The sequence below is a fragment of the Cetorhinus maximus genome, chromosome 19 (genome assembly GCF_964194155.1).
Source record: "Cetorhinus maximus chromosome 19, sCetMax3.hap1.1, whole genome shotgun sequence".
NCBI lineage: Eukaryota > Metazoa > Chordata > Chondrichthyes > Lamniformes > Cetorhinidae > Cetorhinus > Cetorhinus maximus.
The window spans coordinates 81,928,656-81,953,892 of NC_135897.1; the positions used below are offsets into that span (position 1 = coordinate 81,928,656).

General features: G+C 43.4%; 1 protein-coding gene across 1 annotated transcript; it reads left to right on the top strand.

The window, feature by feature from the left end:
• Positions 1–10,560: 10,560 nt before the first annotated feature.
• On the top strand, positions 10,561–24,799 carry cpb1 (carboxypeptidase B1 (tissue)). The gene is made up of 11 exons (XM_078564573.1): positions 10,561–10,662; positions 10,783–10,858; positions 10,957–11,081; positions 11,213–11,315; positions 15,678–15,779; positions 16,255–16,359; positions 17,418–17,528; positions 19,482–19,572; positions 20,871–21,073; positions 22,533–22,617; positions 24,565–24,799. Exons 1-11 carry the CDS (start codon positions 10,592–10,594, stop codon positions 24,750–24,752), a joined length of 1,260 nt encoding a protein of 419 aa, XP_078420699.1. The 5' UTR covers positions 10,561–10,591; the 3' UTR covers positions 24,753–24,799.
• Positions 24,800–25,237: the final 438 nt, after the last annotated feature.

The window sequence follows — 25,237 nt, forward strand, 5'->3', positions numbered from 1 at the left end:
GTTAAGGGGGGCAGATAGCAAATTGGAGTTGAGATACAACCAGATTAGCTATGAACTTATTGAATGGTGGAGCAGGCTCGAAGGGCTGGACAGCCTACTCTTGCTCCTAAGTCCTATGTTCCTATTTCTTCCCCGTCTCTGTGCCAGCACCCCCAGCACTGCCCAGAAATTGCAAATGGAATCACTTGAGGCCCTGACATGCACATTAAATGGGTCTACCCAGTGACTCAGGTCAGCTAGCCCACTTCCTGGCAGGAGTACCCTGAAAAGTTGGCATGACTATTCACCACTATTCGTGTGGCACTGTTTCCTCTGTGTAGAAGGCCTCAAAATAAGAAAACTCAATCAAAAACCAGACTGCCAAGTGCAGATCCAGCAACTGCTCCATCCCCCCTTTCCCGCCCCCGCACTGGCGTGTTCAATTTATTTCCCAAATAAATGCCTTATTTTAAGATTACTAATTTAACATACACTACACCCTTACAATAGGGGCAGGTTAGCACAGTTGGTTAACTGTTCAGAATAACACCAACAACACAGGTTTGATTCCCATTCCAGCTGAGGGAGACTTCGGACCTGCCTTCTTACCCTGCCCCTCAGAATGAGAGGCAACTGATGAGAATGGCTCAGGATGAAGCATCAGCAGACATTGAGGCCTTTGCGGAGAGAACATGCAAAACAGTTACAAAAAAATTAGCAAATTAACCCTCTGTTACTGAACCATGCTTTTAAGAGACATACACGCCAAACAAATTCAAGCCATAGTGTTCTCAATAACAATTAGAAATTCTGCGACCACATTTAAAGTATTAACATTTTTCTCAGTGTTGCTTCTGTCAGTAGAGAGAAGATGAAATGCGGTTAAAATGCAGATGAGTTGGGCTTTAATCTTTCTCTGCCTAGGAGGCTGTAAATAATGAGCTAATTCATTAGCCTGTCTCGTCAATCGAATTGCTCGCTCAAACCCATTGTGTGAGGAGGCCGCCTGTAAAGGTCAATTCTTCAACCCACATTCTTCCTGAGCAAAGCTCCTGACTGAGACCGGGGGATCACTGCTTTGACCCTGAAAGAGGGGGAGACAGCCAAAGTTGCATGTCATTGTGTCAATAAATAAGTCATTGTGTTTGCTGCGACTACTCCTCCATCCAGGAAATCAACTGATAGAACTTTATTCAGTGCAGTTTATCAACTTTTAGCAATTAAAATGTAGAACATTTCAACTTGTGTAAATTCTTGCTGTGCATGATAATTTATTGCTTCTGTCCTATTTGCTGTTGCATTTTTAAAAACACACAGCTTTGAAATAAAGTGTTTCCTCTATTATCGCTAGTTATCTTGAATAAATTATTTTAATTATTATGTATAATTGTAAACTGCCTCCATTATTTGAGTCATGTATTACATGTAGAAAGAAAGAACATAAGAACTCGGAGCAGCAGTAGGCCATTTGGCCCATCAAGCCGGCTCCGCCATTCAATGAGATTATGACTGACGTGATTGTGGCCTCAACTCCTCTTTCCTGCCTCTTCCCAAATCCCTCGTGTCCCCTGTAGTTCAAGAATTTGTCTATCTCAGCCTTGAACATACTCAATGACTCAGCCTCCATGGTTTACAGGGGTAGAGAATTCCAACGATTCACAACCCACTGAGAGGAGAAATTCCTCCTCATCTCTGTCTTAAATGGCCCGCTCCTTATTCTGAAACTATGCCCCCTAGTTCAAGATTTCTCCACATGGGGAAACAAGCCCTCAGATTCAACCTTGTCAAGCCCCTACAGAATCTTATACGTTTTAATAAGATCACCTCTCATCCTTCTAAACTCCAATGAGTATAGTCCCAACCTACTCAACCTTTCTCAAAAGACAACTCTGTCATCCCAGGAATCAGCCTAGTAAACCTTCTCTGAATTTCCTCCAATGCAAATATATCCCTCCTTAAGTAAAGAGATCAAAACTGTACACAGTACTCTAGATGTGGTCTCACCAATGCCCTGTACAGTTGTAGCAAGACTTTGATAAAGGCAAAATACTGCAGATGCTGGAAATCTGAAACGAAAACAAAAAATGCTGGAAAAAAGCTCTGAAGAAGAGTCATACAGACTTGAAACGTTAACTCTGTCTTTCTCTCTACAGACGCTGTCAGACCGGCTGAGTTTTTCCAGCATTTTTTGTTTTTGTTTGTTGTAGCAAGACTTAAGACCATAAGACCATAAGACATAGGAGCAGAAATTAGGCTATTCGGCCCATCGAGTCTGCTCCACCATTCAATCATGGCTGATAGGTTTCTCAACCCCATTCTCCCGCCTTCTCCCCATAACCTTTGATCCCCTTAACAATCAAGAACTTATCTATCTCGGTCTTAAATACACTCAAAGACCTGGCCTCCACAGCCTTCTGTGGCAATGAATTCCATAGATTCACCACTCTCTGGCTAAAGAAGTTACTCCTCATCTCTGTTCTAAAAGGTCTTCCCTTTATTCTGAGGCTGTGCCCTCGGGTCCTAGCCTCTCCTGCTAATGGAAACATCTTCCCCACGTCCACTCTATCCAGGCCTTTCAGTATTCTGTAAGTTTCAATCAGATCCCCCCTCATCCTTCTAAACTCCATCGAGTATAGACCCAGAGTCCTCAAACGTTCCTCATATGTTAAGCCTTTCATTCCTGGGATCGTTCTCGTGAACCTCCTCTGGACCCTCTCCAGGGCCAGAACATCCTTCCTGAGATACGGGGCCCAAAATTGCTCACAATATTCTAAATGTGGTCTGACCAGAGCCTTATAAAGCCTCAGCAGCACATCCCTGCTTTTATATTCTAGTCCTCTCAAAATAAATGCCAACATTGCATTTGCCTTCCTAACTACCGACTCAACCTGCAAGTTAACCTTAAGAGAATCCTGGACTAGGACTCCCAAGTCCCTTTGCACTCCAGATTTCTGAATTCTCTCCCCATTTAGAAAATAGTCTATGCCTCTATTCTTCCTACCAAAGTGCAAGACCTCACACTTCCCAACGTTGTATTCCATCTGCCACTTCTTTGCCCATTCTCCTAACCTGTCCAAATCCTTCTGCAGTCTCCCCACCTCCTCAATACTACCTGTCCCTCCACCTATCTTTGTATCATCTGCAAACTTAGCCAGGATGCCCTCAGTTCCTTCATCTAGATCATTAATGTATAAAGTGAAAAGTTGTGGTCCTAACACTGACCCCTGTGGAACTCCACTAGTCACCGGCCGCCATCCTGAGAAGGACCCCCTTATCCCCACTCTCTGCCTCCTGCCAGACAGCCAATCTTCTATCCATGCTAGTACCTTGCCTCTAACGCCATGGGCTCTTATCTTACTGAGCAGCCTCCTGTGCGGCACCTTGTCAAATGCCTTCTGGAAGTCCAAGTAGATAACATCCACTGGCTCTCCTTTGTCTAACCTACTCGTTACCTCCTTAAAGAATTCTAACAGATTTGTCAGGCATGACATCCCCTTGATGAAACCATGCTGACTTTGCCCAATTTTACCATGCACTTCCAAGTATTTTGAAATCTCATCCTTAATAATGGACTCTAAAATCTTACCAACGACCGATGTCAGGCTAAGCGGCCTGTAATTTCTTGTCTTTTGCCTCACTCCCTTCTTAAACAGGGGGATTACATTAGCAATTTTCCAGTCCTCTAGGACCCTCCCTAACTCTAGTGATTCTTGAAAGATCACCACTAATGCCTCCACTATCTCTTCAACTATCTCCTTCAGAACTCTGGGGTGTAATCCATCTGGTCCAGGTGATTTATCCAACTTCAGACCTTTCAGTTTTCCTAGCACCTTCTCCTTGGTAATGGCCACCATACTCACCTCTGCCCCCCCGACTCTCTTGAACTTTGGGGATGTTACTCGTGTCTTCCACTGTGAAGACTGACGCAAAGTACCTATTCAGTTCCTCTGCCATTTCTTTGTTCCCCACTACTACTTCTCCAGCGTCATTTTCCAGCAGCCCAGTGTCCACTTTTGCCTCTCTCTTACCCTTTATATATCTAAAAAAAAATCTTTATATATCTTCCCTACTTATATACTCCATTCCCCTTGCAATAAAAGCCAACACTCCATTTGCCTTTGTAATTACTTGCCGTACCTGCATGCTAACTTTTTATGATTCATGTACACCCAGATCCCTCTGTACCACATTTTCGATCTCCATTTGAATAATATTTTGCTTTATTATTCTTCCAACCAAACTAGATTTATTGCATTTATATACCACCTTTCATGACTTCAGGGTATCCCAAAGTGCTTTGCAGCCAGTGGAGTACTTTTTAAATGTAAGTCACTGTTGTAATGTAGGAAATGCAGTAGCCAATATGCACATAGCAAGACCCCACAAACAGCAAAGAAACAAATGGCCAAATCTCTTTTTGCCAAGACTAGGGACAAAGCTAAGACAAGAATCCCAATACCAGGGGCTTTCCACGCCCTCATCTATGGAGATGCCCTAGAGATCATCGTGAGTTTGGGGAACCAGCTGTACTGGACAGCTGAACATCACCTGTGGACACCCATTAAGGGTCTCAGTCTGGACTTCCCAAACATTCAGCTGTCCAATGGGTGGGAGCGGAATGTTGGATGGCAGGTGGTTGTTTGCTGGGAATAAAGAAACAGAATCTGTACGAGGTTTCGGAAGGGACTCACAATCATGAAGGGAGGGAGCCCAGGACTCAGGAGGCCTTAACTCTCCCATGTGGCGGCCATGTTCAAACAAAAATAAGTTTAAAAACTTACCTCTTTGGACCTCACCTGGTCCTGATCTCTTCCGCATGCTAGCTTGATCAGGTGGGAATACCACATTGGTTAACTGAAATGGAAGAGGCTTTTGGACCATACACAACCTTAAGGAGGAGAGAGAACTTGCTCTCTTCAACAGAGACACTGGATAAGTGTGTACCCTGCTTGTAAAAGCAGAATCAGGATTAGTTACCTTAAAAAAGATTTGCACCCCTGTTGTTTTAAAGAAAATGGGAAATGATGAGGGATGATTTTATTTCCATTTGCTGAAGGGTTAGTAATCAAAGGACATAGATTGAAAGTGACTTACAGAAGAACCAGAGGGGAGGTGACAAGAGATTCCTTTTTACTCAGCAAGTTGCTATGATCTGGAATATGCTATCTGCGAGGGTGGTGAAAACCAATTTAATAATAACTTTCAAAAGGGAATTAGATGTATACTTGAAAAGGAAATAAAAATACAGGGCTAGGGCGAAAGAGCAGGGGAGTGAGGCTAATTGGATAACTTTTATCGAAGTGTCATATTACCTCTAGGCTCTAAGATTCTACGAAGCTTTTGCAACCTGCAGTCTGCGAGTAGGCAAACAAAAGTTGAACTTGTAGTCAGAGACACTTTCTAAGGCTGGTGAATCTTGCCAACAGTCTGTACATTTGGATCCCAGTTTCTCAGCCTTGAATCCTTGACTGAACTCATGTGTGGAGCAGTCTTGTCACAAGATCCATTCAAAAGGCAACCAGACAGCTTAAGAAGCAGCTGATTGGTGAGTAAATCCTGGGAGCAGACTCGGAGGGAGGAGCACCAGAGCGGTGAGTATAAATCTAGCATACCTCGGGGATTCATGGCATTTTCTCCAGGGAGCAGACTCAGAGAGAGGAGCACCGGAGTGGTGACCTTGGGGCACAGAGTAACTGAGGCCAAAACTGAAAAAATTAAATTACAGGAAAGCTGTGACCTGATTGGTTGTTGGAAATCTGCACCAAATTTGAAAAAAAAAACACTGCAAAGCTAATTAATAAATTAATTATCTAAGTCGAGATGGCTGGGCAGGTGATGTGCTGTAGCTGTATGATGTGGGAGCTGGCAGATCCCATTGCGAGACACAGTGACCACATCTGCAGCAAGTGTTGGTTGCTGGAGGAACTCCGGCTCAGAATTGATGAGCTGGAGTCCGAGCTCCAGACGCTGCGGCACATCTGGGAGGGGGAGAGTTACCTGGATGTTTTGTTTCAGGAGGCGGTCACACCCAGGAGATTAAGTACCTCAAGTTCGGTCAGTGGTCAGGGTCAGCAGGGTGTGACTGCAAGTGAGGCAGATAGAGGGATCCTGTGTTCAGGAACAGAGGAGCCTCAGCTCTTGACCTTGTCCAACAGGTACAAGGTTCTTGCTCCCTGTGTGGATGAGGAACAGGGCTGTAGGGAGGATGAGCCAGCTGACCACGGCACCGTGGCACAGGAGGCCATTCAAGAGGGGGAGCAAAAAGACAAGTGGTAGTTGTAGGGGATTCTATAATTAGGGGAATTGATAGCTTCCTTTGTAAGCAGGATCGAGAGTCCCGCATGGTATGTTGCCTGCCCGGTGCCAGGGTGAGGGACATCTCTGACCGGCTTGAAAGGATATTGGAGAGGAAGGGGGAGAATCCAGTTGTTGTGGTCCACGTCGGGACAAATAACATAGGTAAGACTAGGAAAGAGGACCTGTTTGGGGATTATCAGGAACTAGGAACTAAACTAAAGAACAGGTCCTCAAGGGTTATAATCTCCGGATTACTACCCGAGCCACGTGCAAATTGGCAGAGGGACGTGAGAATAAGGGAAGTAAACACGTGGCTAAAGGAGTGGTGCGGGAAAGAGGGGTTCCATTTCGTGGGGCACTGGCATCAGTATTGGAACAGGAGGGATCTGTACTGTTGGGACGGTCTCCACCTGAACCGATCTGGGACCAATGTTCTAGCGAAAAGGGTAAATAGGGTGGTCAACAGGACTTTAAACTAGAAAGTGAGGGAGGAGGCAAGGGTAAAACTCCAAGAAGTATGACTAATGGGAAACAAAGCAGCAGGTTAGCATGTGGGGGGGTGGATTCAACTTCATGGAAAATTATGAAAAAACTGAAAAGAAAGGAGAGCCCAGGAGAGGCTATTAAAGTCCCCAGAACACAAAATAGGACAGAGTGTTTGGAAAGGGCTAGGAATCTAACTTCAAGCACATCAGATAAAGGGACGACAATGAGAAAGGAGACAGGAAATAGAGGACTGACGGTGTTTTATCTGAATGCACGCAGTATACGAAATAAAGTAAATGAGCTTGTGGCACAGATTGAAATTGGCAGGTATGATGTGGTGGGCATCATATGGAGACATGGCTGCAAGGGGATCAGGACTGGGAGCTAAATAGCCAAGGATATACATCCTATCGAAAAGATAGGCAGGTTGGCAAAGGGGGTGGAGTTGCTTTGTTAGTAAGAAATGAAATTAAATCGATAGCAAGAAATGACGTAGGCTCAGATGATGTAGAATCTGTGTGGGTAGAGTTGAGGAACCGCAAAGGTAAAAAAACCATAATGGGAGTTATGTACAGGCCTCCGAACAGTAGTCAGGATGTGGGGCACAAGTTACACCAGGAGATAGAAAAGGCGTGTAAGAAAGGCAAAGTTACAGTGATCATGGGGGATTTCAATATGCAGGTAGACTGGGAAAATCAGGCTGGTAGTGGATCCCAAGAAAAGGAATTTGTGGAATGTCTACGAGATGGCTTTTTGGAGCAGCTTGTGGTGGAGCCCACTAGGGAACAGGCAATTCTAGATTTAGTGATGTGTAATGAGGCAAATTTGATAAGGGAGCTTAAGGTCAAGGAACCCTTAGGAGGAAGTGACCATAATATGCTAGAATTTACCCTGCAATTTGAGAGGAAAAAGCTGGAATCAGATGTAACGGTATTACAGTTGAATAAAGGCAACTACAGAGGCGTGAGGGAGGAGCTGGCCAGATTGACTGGGAGATGAGCCTAGCAGGAAAGACAGTGGAACAGCAATGGCAGGAGTTTCTGGGAGTAATTTGGGAGACACAGCAAAAATTCATCCCTAGGAAGAAGAAGCATGCTAAAGGGAGGACGAGGCAACCATGGCTGACAAGGGAATTCAGGGACAGCATTAAAGCTAAAGAGAAAGCATACAATGCGGCGAAGTGCAGTGGGAAACCAGGGAATTGGGAAGCCTACAATGACCAACAGAGGACAACTAAAAAAGAAATAAGGAGGGAGAAGATTAAATATGAGGGTAAACTAGCCAGTAATATAAAAGAAGATTGCAAGAGTTTTTTTAGATATATAAAGGGTAAGAGAGAGGCAAAAGTGGACATTGGGCCGCTGGAAAATGACGCTAGAGAAGTAGTAGTGGGGAACAAAGAAATGGCAGAGGAACTGAATAGGTACTTTGCATCAGTCTTCACAGTGGAAGACACGAGTAACATCCCCAAAGTTCAAGAGAGTCGGGGGGGCAGAGGTGAGTATGGTGGCCATTACCAAGGAGAAGGTGCTAGGAAAACTGAAAGGTCTGAAGGTGGATAAATCCCCTGAAACAGATGGATTACACCCCAGAGTTCTGAAGGAGATAGCTGAAGAAATAGTGGAGGCGTTAGTGGTGATCTTTCAGGAATCACTAGAGTCAGGGAGGGTCCCTGAGGACTGGAAAATCGCTAACGTAACCCCCCCCTGTTTAAGAAGGGAGTGAGGCAAAAGACGGGAAATTACAGGCCAATTAGACTGACCTCGGTCGTTGGTAAGATTTTAGAGTCCATTATTAAGGATGAGATTTCAAAATACTTGGAAGTGCATGATAAAACAAGGCAAAGTCAGCATGGTTTCATCAAGGGGATGTCATGCCTGACAAATCTGTTAGGATTCTTTGAGGAGGTAACGAGTAGGATAGACAAAGGAGAGCCAATGGATGTTATCTACTTGGACTTCCTGAAGGCCTTTGACAAGGTGCTGCACAGGAGGCTGCTCAGTAAGATAAGAGCCTATGGTGTTAGAGGCAAGGTACTAGCATGGATAGAAGATTGGTTGTCTGGCAGGAGGCAGACAGTGGGGATAAGGGGTCCTTCTCAGGATGGCGGCCGGTGACTAGTGGAGTTACGCAGGGGTCAGTGTTAGGACTACAACTTTTCACTTTATACATTAATGATCTAGATGAAGGAACTTCATGGCTAACTTTGCAGATGACACAAAGATAGGTGGAGAGACAGGTAGTATTGAGGAGGCGGGGAGACTGCAGAAGGATTTGGACAGGTTAGGAGAATGGGCAAGGAAGTGGCAGATGGAACACAACGTTGGGAAGTGTGAGGTCATGCACTTTGGTAGGAAGAATAGAGGCATAGACTATTTTCTAAATGGGGAGAGAATTCAGAAATCTGGAGTGCAAAGGGACTTGGGAGTCCTAGTCCAGGATTCTCTTAAGGTTAACTTGCAGGTTGAGTCGGTAGTTAGGAAGGCAAATGCAATGTTGGCATTTATTTCGAGAGGACTAGAATATAAAAGCAGGGATGTGCTGCTGAGGCTTCATAAGGCTCTGGTCAGACCACATTTAGAATATTGTGAGCAATTTTGGGCCCCGTATCTCAGGAAGGATGCGCTGGCCCTAGAGAGGTTCCAGAGGAGGTTCACGTTCCCAGGAATGAAAGGTTTAACATATGAGGAACGTTTGAGGATTCTGCGTCTATACTCGATGGAGTTTAGAAGGATGAGGGGGGATCTGATTGAAACTTACAGAATACTGAAAGGCCTAGATAGAGTGGACGTGGGGAAGATGTTTCCATTAGTAGGAGAGACTGGGACCCGAGGGCACAGCCTCAGAGTAAAGGGAAGACCTTTTAGAACAGAGATGAGGAGTAACTTCTTTAGCCAGAGAGTGGTGAATCTATGGAATTCATTGCCACAGAAGGCTGTGGAGGCCAGGTCATTGAGTGTATTTAAGACTGAGATAGATAGGTTCTTGATTGGTAAGGGCATCAAAGGTTACGGGGTGAAGGTGGGAGAATGGGGTTGAGAAACTTATCAGCCATGATTGAATGGCAGAGCAGACTCGATGGGCCAACTGGCCTAATTTCTGCTCCTATGTCTTATGGTCTTATGGTCTACAAGGTGCATCCATCTGATTCTCTGTGTGTGTGTGTGTGTGGAATGGGCCACCCAGGCAGTGGCTGATGAAATTGTGTTTGTGGAGGTGCCAATTTTTATCCCATTACAATGATTCACCCCACCCCCACCCCCCACTAGGGCTATCTGTACCTTGCTTGTCCTGTTTTCTACCCTTAATTAGCACATTCCTTAGATAATATCACCATCTTCAACACCTCTTTGACCTTTTGTCTATTACACCTTTTGGCTATCTCCACCTATCACTGAAACAAAAACAAAAATACCTGGGAAAAACTCAGCAGGTCTGGCAGCATCTGCGGAGAGGGGCACAGTTAACCTGATAGTCCACCTATCACTGGCCCAGCTCTACCTGTCCCCCCACTTAAACCAGCTTGTATTTCACCTTTTTTCTATTTTTACTTAGTTCTGTTGAAGAGACATACGGACTCGAAACGTTAACTGTGTTCCTCTCCGCAGATGCTGCCAGACCTGCTGAGTTTTTTTTCCAGGTATTTTTTTCCTTTTGCAAATGATTAGGGAGGTTGAATCTAGAGAGAAGGCGCCCTCAAGGTCATTAAAGTCATAAATCCTACTATATCAGCAAATGATAAACGACTAGACACGCCTCTGCTGTCAGCGATAGTGTAACTCCAGCATATAAAAAGCAGCATTGAGTCCATCTCTCTGCTCGTTTGACAATGAAATTACTTTGTCTCCTCGGGCTGATTTCAGCCGTTCTGGCTGGTCCTGGCACGCAGCGATTCGATGGGTAACAGACCTCTCTCTCCTGTGCATCCTATAATATTAAAGGCTTGTACGTGTTAATGGGTCTCACTCACTGGCTCCTGCTCATTATTTCTGCTCTGCTTCTTTTTTTTTTCTCGCAAAGGGAGAAAGTGTTTCGCCTGAAGCCTACGAGTGATCGGGCAGTGTGGTTTGTGAAAAGCCTGGCCTCCTTTGCAAAGGTTCGACACCCACCCGTGAGCTATCAACATATCCCCCAAAAGTTCCCCTCGAACCCACTGACTAAAGTAGCTCTCCCGTTCTCTCCCATCCAATCCAGGTGGATTTATGGCGACCCGATTCCATTGATCAAGTGGCTGTAAACGTGGATGTGGATTTCCGAGTCAGTGCTCAGGACGTTGCAAAGACTGAAGATCTGCTGGAGAAGAGTGGACTGGAATATGAGTACGGTTTGTCAAAGCCTCCGATGTTTCCGCTCGCAAGGTAGTGTCCAGCTGCTTATACCGATGCCAGTCACAAGTGTAACATTTCGTGTTTCTTTCCCCCCCCACCCCCACCTTCTTCCTTCCATCCAGAGTTTTAATTGAAGATCTTCAGACAGTCATTGAACAACAACTTGACAATAAGGAGCGTTCAACCAATGCGCACAGCTACTTGAAGTACAATCACATGGATACGGTAATGCCTTCGTCCTACCTTCCAAAGATACATCGCCCCTCCTCTGCTCTACGACCATGTCCTTGTTTTGGTTAGGTTGAGAGTAACTGTTGCTGAGATAGACAGTTAGGATAAAGGGAAAGCGGGATTCTTACAGCAGCTGGTATGATAGCGTGGACAATTGGATCCAACACTGGGGAAAGACAGAACTAATTTTATTGGAGGCTACAGTGCAACAGAGTATTACAGCATTGAACTGTTGTATGAGAAGTACCTTTCCCACTTGCAACATTACAGTGGTGAGTGCACTGTCAAATATTGCATGTGATATACATTGGGACATGTTGGGAGGATGGTGCTTTTTAATTGTTAAAACCCAACTTTAACTATTGGCATTCAATGAGAATGGGACATGCGGAGAAAGGACTGAAGTAGGACAGAGTCCTTAACTCCTTCTTCCTGCTGCACTGGCATTCTGGCCATTGTTGAACTCCCAGGTTTTGGGAGGTACGTGGGATGCACTCTACATGCATCCAAGGGCCTCATATAAATTAAACATTAAAGCTCTGCCATGCAAATAGGAGCCAAATGTGATTTTAGATGCAATTATGTGATTTACACTGAATGCCAGAGAAATTGAATCCTGGACCCAAAACAGAGCCCACAAGGGAAGTTCTTTTAAATGTTTTATAGTTTCCTTGTTGGCCAGAAGAATCAGGGCCTGATGTTAGACATAGTTTTCTTTCCACCTGCCTTCAATCTAACCTGAACCAAGTCATTCTCACATGTTGCTCCTGTCCTACATTTGCTGCTGGTTCACCAGCACCTCCAATTCAAAATTCTCATGTGTTTAATCCCGTCATGGTTTCATCGCTATAGGCTCCCCCTAGTCCTACAATCCGGCTCTCCAAACTCAGGTCCCTCAACTCTAGTCTTCGGTGCATCACCCCTCCCCCCTTTCCTCACAATCGGTGGCCATGTCTTCATTACACCCCACGCTCTGAAATTTGTAGCCGATGGGTGGAATTTTCTGTGCCCGCTGGCGTCAGGCATCATGGTGGGCATGAGCAGACAATATGGCAGGAAGGCCGAAAATCAGTTTCATGTGAAACCAGTTTGCTATCTTCCACTCCCCCCATCAATAGCGGGCCATGTTTCCCACCGCCGCATGTCAGGAACTTCATTATAATACATCTGCATATTATAAAAAGCTCAGCTCACTGGAGTCATCTCCTCATGCTGGATCATCTGGGCATTTCAGCGTGATTGCACACTGATGTGTTTCACAATGGAATATAAGCAAGATGCCCTGGTGAGCTGCACTTTGCTCGGGACTTTGAGGTTTGTTTGCCTACCTTGCTTTGGGCAGCACTCGCGGTCATCAGCGCCAGGTTTCGCAGGTAGCACCGCATCACTTTTAGGGGGTGCCCACAGGCAGATCTCTACGTACAGGACCAACAGTAAGGCAGGGGTGGCTTTTCAATGGCTGCAGGGCTAGGGCTTGCTTTGCGAAGGGGGAGAAATGGCCTCAGGCAAGGGAAGAGGCTGCAGGGTTAGGGCATTACTGGGGAAGGGTGTGTGTGGGGACACATGTTGACCTGTGCAAGTAGCCTCAACATGGTGAGGGCTGAGGAGTCAGTCCCCAGAGGAGATGAGCCCAGATGTGAGGATGTGTGTGAGAGAGTGAGTGGTGATGTCCCTTGAGCTGGCAGTGAGTGAGATGCCAGTGAATGTGTGATGGGCTTGTGAGTGTGTGAGTTTAGAGTGATGAGATGGTTGCCTTACCCTGGCACACGGATTAGATCATTCATCCTCTTTCTGCACTGGATGGCGAACCTCTTGTGTGCAGCGTTGGTACTGACCACCACTGCCACCGCCTCCCAAGCCGGAGTGGTGACACTCATGGACCTCTTGCAGACAGAGCAAGGGTAGAGGAGGGCTCCAACAGTGTCCAGAAGGCGTCCCAGGGATGCGTCACTGAATCGGGGGGTGGGAGGCTGCAGTCATCTTGCCTTTCGGGGCCATGTCTTCTGTGCAGCAGCCCTGGGCTGAAAGCACTGAGAGGTGTGCGCGTGGCTGCACTTTAAATATGGCACCTGGCCTGAGGAAGTGGCGAGATGACAGCATGGTGGGCAAATTGGAGGCTGCCCACCAGCGAAATGACGTGTTTCCCGGGAATGCATGATTAGTGAGGCAGGATTGGGACAATACGGCATTAAAACCCACCATTGCAGCCAGCAAGCAAAACATGTTTTTCCCCACCCATTACCACACTTAGGGCTTGTCTTTTCTCCTCACCTTCTCCATTTCTTCTAAAGCTGCCTTAAAACCCACACGCTTGATCAATTTTGTGGTAACACTCCCTAGAATTTACTTCTCTAGGTAGGCATTCATTTACTTTTGATTACACCTCTCTGAGGTGCCTTGGGATGGTTTTCCACGTTAGTGTTGTATGAAGTATGTTGTAAAATGCCTTTAAGGGATAGCAGCATGCTATCACTTTAAGGGAAGTATGTTACGGCAGGCACATGGTAAATGCCAAGCTCCCCAAATCCCGGAGGGAAACTTGAATCAGCTGCCACAACTATTTGCAATTTCTACTTATTTTGAGATGTGGGCTTTGAATTCAGTAAAAATAAGGCCAGGAAGTCTTATAGGTTTCTTACAAAACTAAATTAAACCTTTATTAATAGAAGAAATGATTTTAAGCACATACATTGATCTACAAATTACTACTATGATAACTTCAAAATCCCCTAATTAAGCTACTCCCAGTTACACTTCCGTTAAGGTAACAATAAAAACACATGTATTTTAAAAGACCCAGGCAAAGTAACATGATACCCTGAACAACCCAATTCAAAGTGAGCTTTCTTAACTTCAATTTCTTTAGACAGCAGCTTGAGGATTATATGCTGGAGGCTTTTCACACTTGTTAGATCTTAGAATTCCTTCTTTCCTACACACAACTTCATTTCCTTTATACAGATTTCCCCTTTGAATGCAAATTTCCATTGCTTCACTATGTCTTTGCACTTTGCTTCTCTAATAATAAAAATTTATCATAGCACCAATGTTACCAGTAACCTTTGGGAAAAATAAAGACACTGTTTCTTAACTTCTCCTGGCTAGGTGAAACATTTCACCCTCTCTTTTGAATTCAAGCTAGTCTTGTTTATTTAAAAATGCAAATCTTCTCTTTACACCTCACATTCAATTAAGTCCCACGCACGTGTGCGTGCACACACACACACACACACAAACACACACACGCACCCATAGACACAGACACCACTATTCCTCCACTTTACAATAAATTCCAATAACATAACGCAAATTATTATATCTTCCTGACAAGTGTGCCGTGTAATCCAGCTTCAGTTTCACTTCGGCCTGGAGCTGAACACAGACGTACAGCACTGCAACTCTGATGTCCTCAAGCTTTCTGTCCATATATATATGTACACATGTGTCTAGAGTTAATAAATGAACCCACAGTGTGTTTGCACAATCCCTTATGAGTGATTGGTGCTTTTATATTACTATTAACACACATGACAAAGTACATGATTGCTTTACCTCACCATAGAGTGAACTAAGTATAATCTTAGACTTACACAGTAAAATAGTAAAGAACAAACTTGTTAAGGATTTGTTCAAAACTTCTCTCACTTCTGTTTAAGCAGAGACATTGACCCTTTTAGAGTGAATAAATTGATGTCCCTGAGAAGGCCTGATACACTCAACATTCATACTTATCCTACAGTGTAAAATAAAGCTGTCAGTGTTCTAGGTAGCATAGATCATAGTGAGAGGGAGATAACTCAGTTAAACACCTTATCTGAAAGACATCGCCTCCAGTAGCAGCACTCCCTCAGGACTGCACAGAAGTGCCAGCCTAGACTATGTACTTACATCTCTGGAATGGACCTTGAGCCTACAAACTTCTCAGAAGTGAGAGTGCTACCACTGAACCAACTCAGATGCATTTATTTTAATTCATTTATGGGATATGGACATCATTTTTGGCTAAGGCCAACCATTCCTAATTACTCTTGAGAAAGTCATTGTGGACTGCCTTCTGGGTACACTGGGTAGCCTGCTAAGAGCCCACCACATTGCTGTGGACCTGGAGTCTCATATAGGTCAGACCAGATTAGGCGGCCAGTTTCCTTCCCTAATAGACATTGACAAAACTGATGGGTTTTTACCGATAATCTGGTAGTTTCACCGTCACCATTTCTGATGCTAGTTTTTTCTAAATTCCAGAGTTACTTAATTTTTGAAGGGCACTTGGGGTGTTGGATGGTGAGTGTTGAGGATTGCCTTACCAAATCATCATTTGTCGTCACATTTTAAGATGTTATTTTTTACCTGGAACAGATCAACGCTTGGATTGCCAGCACCGTTGCCAGTCACTCAAACCTAATGTCTTTTACGGAGATTGGAACCAGCTATGAAGGACGGCCAATCTATGTCATCAAGGTATTTGGAATTATTGCAATGGGCATTTTCATGGAAGAAAATTTATGTAAGAGCTTAAGGAAACTTAATCTGGTCTCATGGGTTGAAAAAGACATAATCGAAGTTGTTTAAAAAAATCATAAAGAAAAGCAGCCCACTCATTCTGTATTGACCAGGAAAAGCGGACTAGCATAACTGATCTAATTAAAGGACACCTTGAGCTAAATGCAACTTGAGGACTTACAGTGGCCAATTTATGGAATATATTCCCGAGATAATGTGACTTTGACTGAAGCATTTAAAAAATGAAATGGTGTGACTGCTTATATAATCAGAGGAAGATAATAAGAATGTTTGCTTGAAGCTGAGGAAGGGGAAGGCTAAAGTGACCTAAGTGGATCTGCTGCATTGACTTGAATGGAGTGTGAGCATGGTTTGCTACAGTCCGGTTGTCTGAAAACTGTTTTTAGTTATTTATTTTACTCTTCTGTTAAAGATTGGCAAGAAAACAGGTCAGCCTAAACCTGCGATCTTCATGGACTGTGGAATGCATGCTCGAGAGTGGATTTCTCCAGCGTTTTGCCAGTGGTTTGTGAAAGAGGTTAGCGCAAAACTTATAATATTTACATTTTGTTATAAAAGCAAAATACTGCGGATACTGGAAATCTGAAACAAAACATAAAATGCTGGAAAAACTCAGCAGGTCTAGCAGCATCTGTGGAGAGAGAAACAGAGCTAACCTTTCGAGTCTGTATGACCCTTCTTCAAAACTTAAAATAATTGCATTTTATTATAGATTATTTTAAAAGAATTACAAATTCCAACTCCTATATAATTTGATATTTCTAAGTCTGTCATTTTGCGTCAAGTTGTATCAAAAGTCACATTGCTATGGGCTAGCATTGTTAACTAGATGCTCTGCTAGGTATGCATCCAGATGAACATAAGGTGATCAGTGACAGCTTCATTGTACTTTGGCATGTTTATTAGAGGGTTATTTCAATGCAATATTCTGTTTTTCTATCTAATTACAGTCGCATCTATTGCTGAAAACTTCAAAAGGTTAAACACTAAATAACTTAACCCCACTGCCAAAAAATACATTGTTGTGAACTTTTCATCCCCTGCAGTATTGGGATCTTTCTATGTAGTTTTCGAAAAGGCTGAAGAATCCTGGATAGTCCTTTAATTCAAAATTTAAAAATCTTCAAATTGAATGATTTTCCAGATTACACTAGTTAGGTCACACATGTCTGAACACAGCCTTATCTATCCTACCATGCATGGTCTGAAAACAGCCTATGCATGGACCTACTGAAAGATCACCATGCATGGGCCTGAACACAGCCCTATCAATCCTCCCATGCATGAGTCTGAATGCACAATGAAGAACAGCATTTTAAAATATCCATGTATCATTAATTCAAGTGATTAACATTTTACTTCACAGTATTCAAAATCTTAAATAGCACAATTGCTCTTATTTTCACGGACCATGCTAATTGTTTACTTAAAAAAGGGAAATTAGCTGCTGGAGTGAAATCATAATTTATTGGGAGAAAATCCAAACGGTGCATCTATGTAACAACTAAGCTTGCAAATCCTATGTTCTTGAATTAAAGTTCTATTTAGTGTAAGAGCTGCTTTTGATCCCTCTAGGCTATTGCCACCTATGGATCTGATCCCATCATTACCAATGTTCTGGATACCATGGACTTCTTTGTTGTGCCAGTCATTAATGTTGATGGCTACTCCTTCACTTGGTCTAATGTAGGTACTAATGTTTTCACAGTATTTTTTTTAAAATGGTGCAATCTACAGGTCGAATAGCCTTTATTCATACATCTGAAAACCAAACATGTCCAGAAACTGAATGTTGTTTTGAATGGCTATGCAGTCAGTTATGTTAGTATGTTAATATAGCAATGCGATATTATATTACAGGTGTAATAAGTAAGAAGTAGGGTGTGTGAGAGTTGGCAAAAGGAGAAACAACCTAGTATTCTAGGGGAGGTGATGCTGTAGTGGTATTATCACTGGGCTAGTAACCCAGAGTAATGTTTCAGGAACCCAATTTCAAATCCCACAAGAGCACTAGAAATCTGGAATTAAAAGTCTAAGGATGACTATGAAATCATTTTCAATTGTCTCATCCAGTCCCCTAATGGGAGTCTTGCTCTACATGAGACTCCAGACCCACAGCAACATGGCTGACTCTTAAATGTAATTAGCAAGCCATTCAGTTGTATCAAACCACAAAAAAAGTCTAATGGTCTAACAGCACTGTGGGTGTACCACATGGACTGCAGTAGTTCAAGAAGGCAACTCACCACTACTTTCTCAAGGGCAATAAATGCCAGTGTTGCCCACATCCCATTAACGAATAGAAAAAAAAAAGTTGTAGGCTATAACTAGCCTAGGCATAAGCTATTGTGTGTAAGTAGGTCTATATACTGTAGATCTGATAAATGAAAATATCTGAATTCCAAAACACAATTGGCCCCAAGGGTTATGGATAAAGGACATTCGACCTGTATTGGTGTATGCTAGTAGTATATTAGTGTTTTGGTATATCAGTACTTAGCATGATCCAGTTACAAATGAGTTCCCTGTATTAGTGGAGCCGTTGTGGAAAGTTTCTCAAGGTCACTTATATAATGATTGATTAAATTTACTTTTATTCTTATGGGATTCTAAAAGTTTGAATTGATTAATTTGTAATTAAATATATTGCTCTATGGTGACTGAACAATTCAATGTCCATTCCATACATTTAGAGGATTTTCCAGGTTTAATACCAGACTTTGGGGGATTCGTTCTACATCCTATCCATTGTTCCTTGAAAAGTAAATCACTGATTTTGTTTTGATTTGTTCTCTGGGCATACTAGCCATGGGAAGGAGAGATAGAGAGAGGAAGCAAAGAAGTTTGAAATCAAAACCTTTTCAGCAAGTTTGGTTTAAAATCTCAAGATAGATCCTGACCTGTGCCCCGAGGAGTGCTCATTTCCCCGAGTGCAAAGGTCAGAAAAAAGGGCAAAGACCAGTTGCTCCAAATGCTTACCCCTTGTGTGTTGCCCTGGGATTTCTGTAGCTTAGGATGTTTTCAGAGAGCTGGGACTTTCCGACCCAATCTCTGAGATCACGCACACATGCACACAGACGCACACAAACACCGCCTCTTGTAAGTTCTCATTGCTTTCTGTGCACATTCACAGCAGATATACGATGAATGTGCTTAAGATTCAAATGCTCTCTCTAGACCTGGGCAATAGAACCTCCACTATCTGTCACAACCTGTGCTGGTTAATGTCAATGCGCAAAAATCTTTCCCTATCTGAGGTAAACCAGACAATAAGCAATAAACTTGGCTTTTGTTATTTGCGTTGCATTTATCTCCGTTCTCACACGAAGAATGCAAAGCCTGGGTGCTCCATTGATTCCCATTACCATAGAGTCACACATAGAATCTTACAGCACAGATTGAGGACATTCAGCCCATCATGCCTGTGCACGCTTTTTGAAAGTGCAATTTTATTAAGCTCATCTCACACCCCCCACTCCACCCCCGCCCCCACTTTTGTCCCATAGCCCTGCATTTTATTTTTCTTTTCAAGTCCATATACAAGTGTCCACCATGGAGTCCCTGATGTTATGTTGGGAAGTGGAAGGTCCATTGTACACGTATATAACATGCCCTCATTTGTTACTCATTTATCTAAAGAATCGCATGTGGAGGAAAACCCGCTCTAAGGTTCCTGGCAGTCGTTGCCGCGGAGTTGACCCTAATAGAAACTGGGATGCCGGTTGGTGCAGTAAGTACTTTCCTAATTGTTTTAGTTGCAAAGGCTGGTGGTGGCAGGGTGCTGAGAGGAGTTATTCCCGAACATGTAGATAAATGGAACAGGTATATTTCCTCTACCTTTTTGCAAGAATTTTAAAAACAGAATCATGGGGATAAACATTCATCTTGGGAAATAATGCTGAACCTGCGATGTCTTATTGGCCACCTGTTATATGTCCATTTGATTCTTGTTCTATCGATATTAATGGAACTAAATATCAGGAGGGGATTTAAATGGGCAGTTGACACAATATTGCCCAGAACGCAAAAGGATTTTCTATCCCTAAGCACTTTGTCAAACCAAGCTAATAGTGTTTGGCTATAAAGAAATTCACCTCATATATTCAACAAATGCCATATAAGGCATTTTCCTGGAGATTCTGCACCACTTCTGCCAAAGTTTCATCAGACGCCAGCTGGAGATTCCCCTCAGAAATGCATCCCCTATTTATTGGAATATTCTCTTGGTAGTACAGAACTTGAATATTGCTGAAAAGAGAGACATCTTACTGAAGCTTTCTGTCTTGCGTTCATCAGAGAGCTTGGGGAACCTATAGTTCCCCATTGCTTTCTCCATGGCAACACCTTGGCCAATCAGACTCGACCTGCCAACCAATCGGCACCCTTTCCTCCTGTAATATAGATTGTTGTGATCGTTTGAAATTTGGCATTCTTGTGCTGGTCTTGATTGAGTTCAAGGCAAAAAGCTTTGGCAACATGTCTCTCTTCTAGGCCTTATTGAAATATCATGTTTAAGCAAAGACTGAAAAAAAATCCCACTGTCACCCCATATACAGAGTAAACACTGTGATCTCAGCACTAAAAGTAACTGAGACAGTGAAGACACTGGAGAAGATCCCCTCACCCTCCAGTACTCCAGTGCACTCCCTGATGCCTGGGGGAATAAGAGGATATCTTTGAGCTCTGTAACCATCGCTGAAGTAACCAAAGTAAAAGGCTGTAAAGAAATCTAAGACTTAAACATGTACATTATTACAACCGGTATGTCTGCTTACCCTAGCTCTAGCCCTTCCCATCAACAGGAATGCCAGAGGTTATGTGAAAAAAAAGGTTAATGTTTCAACTATAACCTGAACTTCAGAAAAGTCTTGCACAAAATGCTGGCCTATCTTTCTTCTCTTTATAGGTGCTGACTGACCTGTGGTGCACTCCCAAAGCTTTCTGTTTGTGTTTGGGCTATATTACAAAGTAGGGACAAATAGGGACCATCGCATGTACTGCTGCTAACTGTTACATTGTGTCCTGCAGCTGGAGGTGCCTCAACGAACCCTTGTTCTGAAACATACTGTGGTCCTCGAGTAGAATCTGAGAAGGAAGTCCAGGCTGTTGCTAACTTCATCCGTCTCCACAAAGAAAGCATCAAAGCTTACCTCACCATGCACTCATACTCTCAGATGTGTCTCTTCCCTTACTCCTACACTTATGACTTAGTGCCAAATCATAATGAACTGGTATGTGTCTCAGCATATTAGTACTTCACAGACAGTAATACCATGCATGGCAGAATTTAACACTTCGATTTATATTCCCTGAGTGACATTTGGCTTCAGTGGAAGGTGGGCTGCTCGGTCCTCAGTTTGGGTACATGTCTCTCTTTTCACAATGCATTTCCCCAGTGTTATCAGGAAGTTCTGAGGAATAAAGATGCTTCCTCCCATAGAGAATACGGATAGGCCGGATGCCAACACACCTCGGGTGACTTCACGCACCACCTGGGAACAGGTGCTTGGTCAGGTGATGTCTTATGCGTCAGATCCATAAGGTCATAAGAAATAGGAGCAGGAGTAGGCTATTCAGCCCTTCGAGCCTGCTCTGCCATTCAATAAGATCATGGCTGATCTGATTGTGGCCTTAACTCCACTTTCCTGCCTGCAAACATAACCCTTGACTCCCATGTAGATCAAAAATCCATCTAACTCGGCTTTGAATATATTCAAAGACCCAGCCTGCACTGTGTTCTCGTTGGAACAGAGTTTGAAAGAATAACGATCCTCTGAGAGAAGAAATTCCTCTCTATCACCATCTTAACTGGGAGACACCTTATTTTTAACTCCAGAGAATATAGACCCAATTTACTCAGCCTCTCATCATAGGACAGCCCTCTCATCACAGGGGCCAAGCTAGTGAACCTTCTCCATACTGCCTCCAATGCAACTATACCGGTCCTTAAATATGGAGACCAAACATTGTACACTTTATTCAGGCGTGGTCTCACCAAAGCCCCTTACAATTGTAACAAGGCTTCATTACTCGTGTACTTCAATCTCCTTACGATAAAAGCCAACATGACACTTGCTTTCCTGATTGCTTGCTGTACCATTTGGTCAAGGTAACAGAATGGCGGCTGGATTCACAGTCCTTCATAACACGAGAGGAAAATGGGAAGGAGAAAATGGAAATAAAAAGAATAAGGGGAAACTGGCACAATAGGAATAAAGCTACTTTTTTTAAAAAGCAATTCTAAAATAATCATTATTTTAAATGCATTTAAGAGCAGCGTTTTGTGAACTTCATTGGTGGTCGGCTAGTCTCACTATAGTAGACTCGGCTTTGAGTCATTGATTTGTGGGTTTGTCCCCCATTCCAGGACTTGAGCACGTGTTCCAAGCTGAGACTCCAGTGAAGTGCTGTACTCTCGAGGGTGCCATCTTCCAGATAAGTCATTAATTTAGAGGACCTACTTATCTGTTTAGCTGGATATAAACATTCCCATTACACAACTGCAATGCTGGGATTGTCCCACATTTATGAGTAAGAAGATCTCAGCTCTGGTGATGGCTGTTCTTATATCACCACTTGTAACTTAAGTTTTGCTAAGCTCCTTATGAAACAGATCTGGAATCTTTGTTTAGTGTTTGATCATTCTCGAAATGATGAATAACCATTTCCCATTGACATTCTCTGTCCCAGAATAGCATTGCTAAAGGAGCAATTAGCAGTCTGGCCAGCCTCTATGGAACACAATACACCTATGGTCCTGGAGCTACCACCATATGTAAGCCTTTGCTTTCTTTCTACATTTATTCACCATTTTAAACAAGAAAATTATTTGTTAATAATATTCATATAAAATGAATGCCTGTCGATATCCCAAAGTCTGGAAATTACACCCCAAACCTCTCCTCCTCCTTTACAAACTTTCTTAGAACACGCCTCCATGAGCTTGTTTCTGATCACCACCCTTCCTGATATGTCCTTCCTTCCCTTAAGAGTCTGTTTTTCTCCGATTATATCCCTGTGTGAAGCATTTGGAGTCAGTTATCAGGTACCACATTAATACAAATCGTCGTGACCTTCTGATGTTGAAAATGCACAATAAGGCAGGCTATTTCTAAGACAGATAAACAGCTTAACACTTCAAGGGAAATCCTTCAGCAGAACTCATGCCAAGGAGGCAGAACGTCTTGAAATCTGGCGTGTCAGGAAGAGATTTGACAGTGAAGCAGAGAGTACAAAGTCCCACTTGTCTATTAACCCGTGCTTTAATGGATGTACAATAGCTCCCTATCCCCATTTGTAAATCCTTCCCCATCTTATCTCTGCAGCCTCCTCCAGCCTGTTCTCCAATCCTGCACACTTAAATCCTCTGACTCTGGCTATTTGTGTAGCCTCTTTCTTTCACTCTATCAATGTTGTCACATCCTTCAGCTGCCTTGCCCCTACTCTCTGGAACACCCTGCCTAAACCTATCACTTCTTACTGGCTTCTCTTCCATTTTAAACCCATCTTTCTATCCAAACCATCAGTCGCCTATCCTAACCTCCTCCTCCACTGCTCAGCTTCTCTTTCCTGATCTATTCTGACAGTGAATTGCTTTTGGGATTTTTGCTTACACATTGAAGGTGCTATACAAGTTGTGGTCATGGGGATGCTTCAAACAATGGAAATGTTGGAAATCTCCTCAGAAATGAGTTCTGAGTCCTCACTGTACCTATCAACCGTGCCACTCTAATTAGGATAGGCCAGTTGGACAGAAGTCTCAAACCAGCAAGAACCAGCTGTTTTGGTGCTTCTATAGAAAACCATAGGCCCAAAGCAAGGAATTAAATCCAATCCTTACAGCACATTGATGGAGAACAGATGAAACCCATGATTTTAACTTGGACAAGGAATTGGGTAGTGGGGACTGAAGCAGATGTCAAACCACCTGCACTCCCCACTCCTCACTCCCGCCGGGACATGAGGCCCAGAATATTTTGACTCCCAGGTCTTTTAAGTCTCGGCGTGGGCTCTCACCTGAACATGGTGGGGACAATGTCAACATTGGCAGGTGTCAGACCACTGCCAGGAAACCCATAAATACACTCCCCAGCATGGTATGCATTGGGGAATGTGAGGGAGGGGAGATTGGCTAGGTCACTCAGTGGGGTGGGGGGAACTGTTGGCAGGGGTGCAAGAAGAGTGGAACAGGAGAGGCCCAAGTTAGCCCTGAAGACCAAGAAGTAACACTTCTCCCTCCTGGCCTGAAGAAACCTTTAAAAACTAATAAGAACACCTTCCTCAGCCCCCTGTAAAAGGATGCTGCCAACTGACAAGTTTCTATGGCCCTCAGTTAGCGTGAAATTAAAATAGTGAAATCACATTCCAACGTGTTTTAATCAGGCCGCTGATCCTCTGGGCTAGGCTGCCTGATTTCAGTAAACTAGGGTGAGTGGGAAACAGATCAGGAATGCAGAGCATACTCTCCCCTGCCATCTTTACCTCCCAGCTACAGCATTCCTGCCTGTCAGCACAGTGGATGGGAAGATGGTGTTAATATTAGCCCCTTTATTTCTACCTGGCACATTAAGCTAACTTTGCTCTCATCAGACTACAGATTGATCCCTTGTGCATTTCTAGTACTTGCTGGTTTTAATTTGAGGATTTTGTCTGCGTGGAAGATGCAAAATTGCCCGATTGAAATCTTCTCAATGCTAATGTTTCGTACGCTGCCTTTGTACAGATCTTGCGTCTGGAGGTTCAGATGACTGGGCCTATGATCTGGGCATTAAATATTCCTTCACCTTTGAACTCCGTGACACTGGCAGATATGGCTTCATGTTGCCTGAATCTCAAATCAAGCCGACATGTGAAGAAACTATGTTGGCCATTAAGTACGTGGCCAACTATGTCGTCAACAATTTGTATTGAAATAAATATGTATAAAGCATGTTAAAATAAAGAAATCTAACAATCAATAGTCCAGTATTCTCTATATGGGGAGACCAGTATGGAGCAACATTAATCTTTTCAAGGATTACAATAGCGTTTGCATTGGAAGTGCAGTAAAAGTAAAGTAAAATGTATATTTTTGTCATATACGCAAAAATTCTATCGAAATTTAAACACTTTTAGAAATATTCAGCATTATATTTGCATGCTATCGTTATTGTCCAATCATAGATTCAAACAAGGCAAAGCAGCCCATTTGGCCCATCGTGTCCGTGCCAGTTCTTTTAAAGAGGTATCCAATCAGTCCCTCCTCTGGCCTTTCCCCGTATCCCTGTATTTATTTTCCTTCTCAAGTATGTATCAAATTAATTTTTGATAGTTACAATGGAATCTGCACCCACCACCCTTTCAGGCAATGCATCCCAGGTCATAACAACTCACTGCATGAAAAGACCTTTTCCTCA

Coding starts and splice junctions, on each gene's coding strand:
- cpb1 (XM_078564573.1), top strand. CDS start 10,592: ATGAAATTACTTTGTCTCCTCGGGCTGATTTCAGCCGTTCTGGCTGGT. Junction 11,082..11,212: donor AAGAGTGGACTGGAATATGA/GTACGGTTTGTC, acceptor CCTTCCATCCAG/AGTTTTAATTGAAGATCTTC. Junction 21,074..22,532: donor TGCCAAATCATAATGAACTG/GTATGTGTCTCA, acceptor TCTCTGTCCCAG/AATAGCATTGCTAAAGGAGC.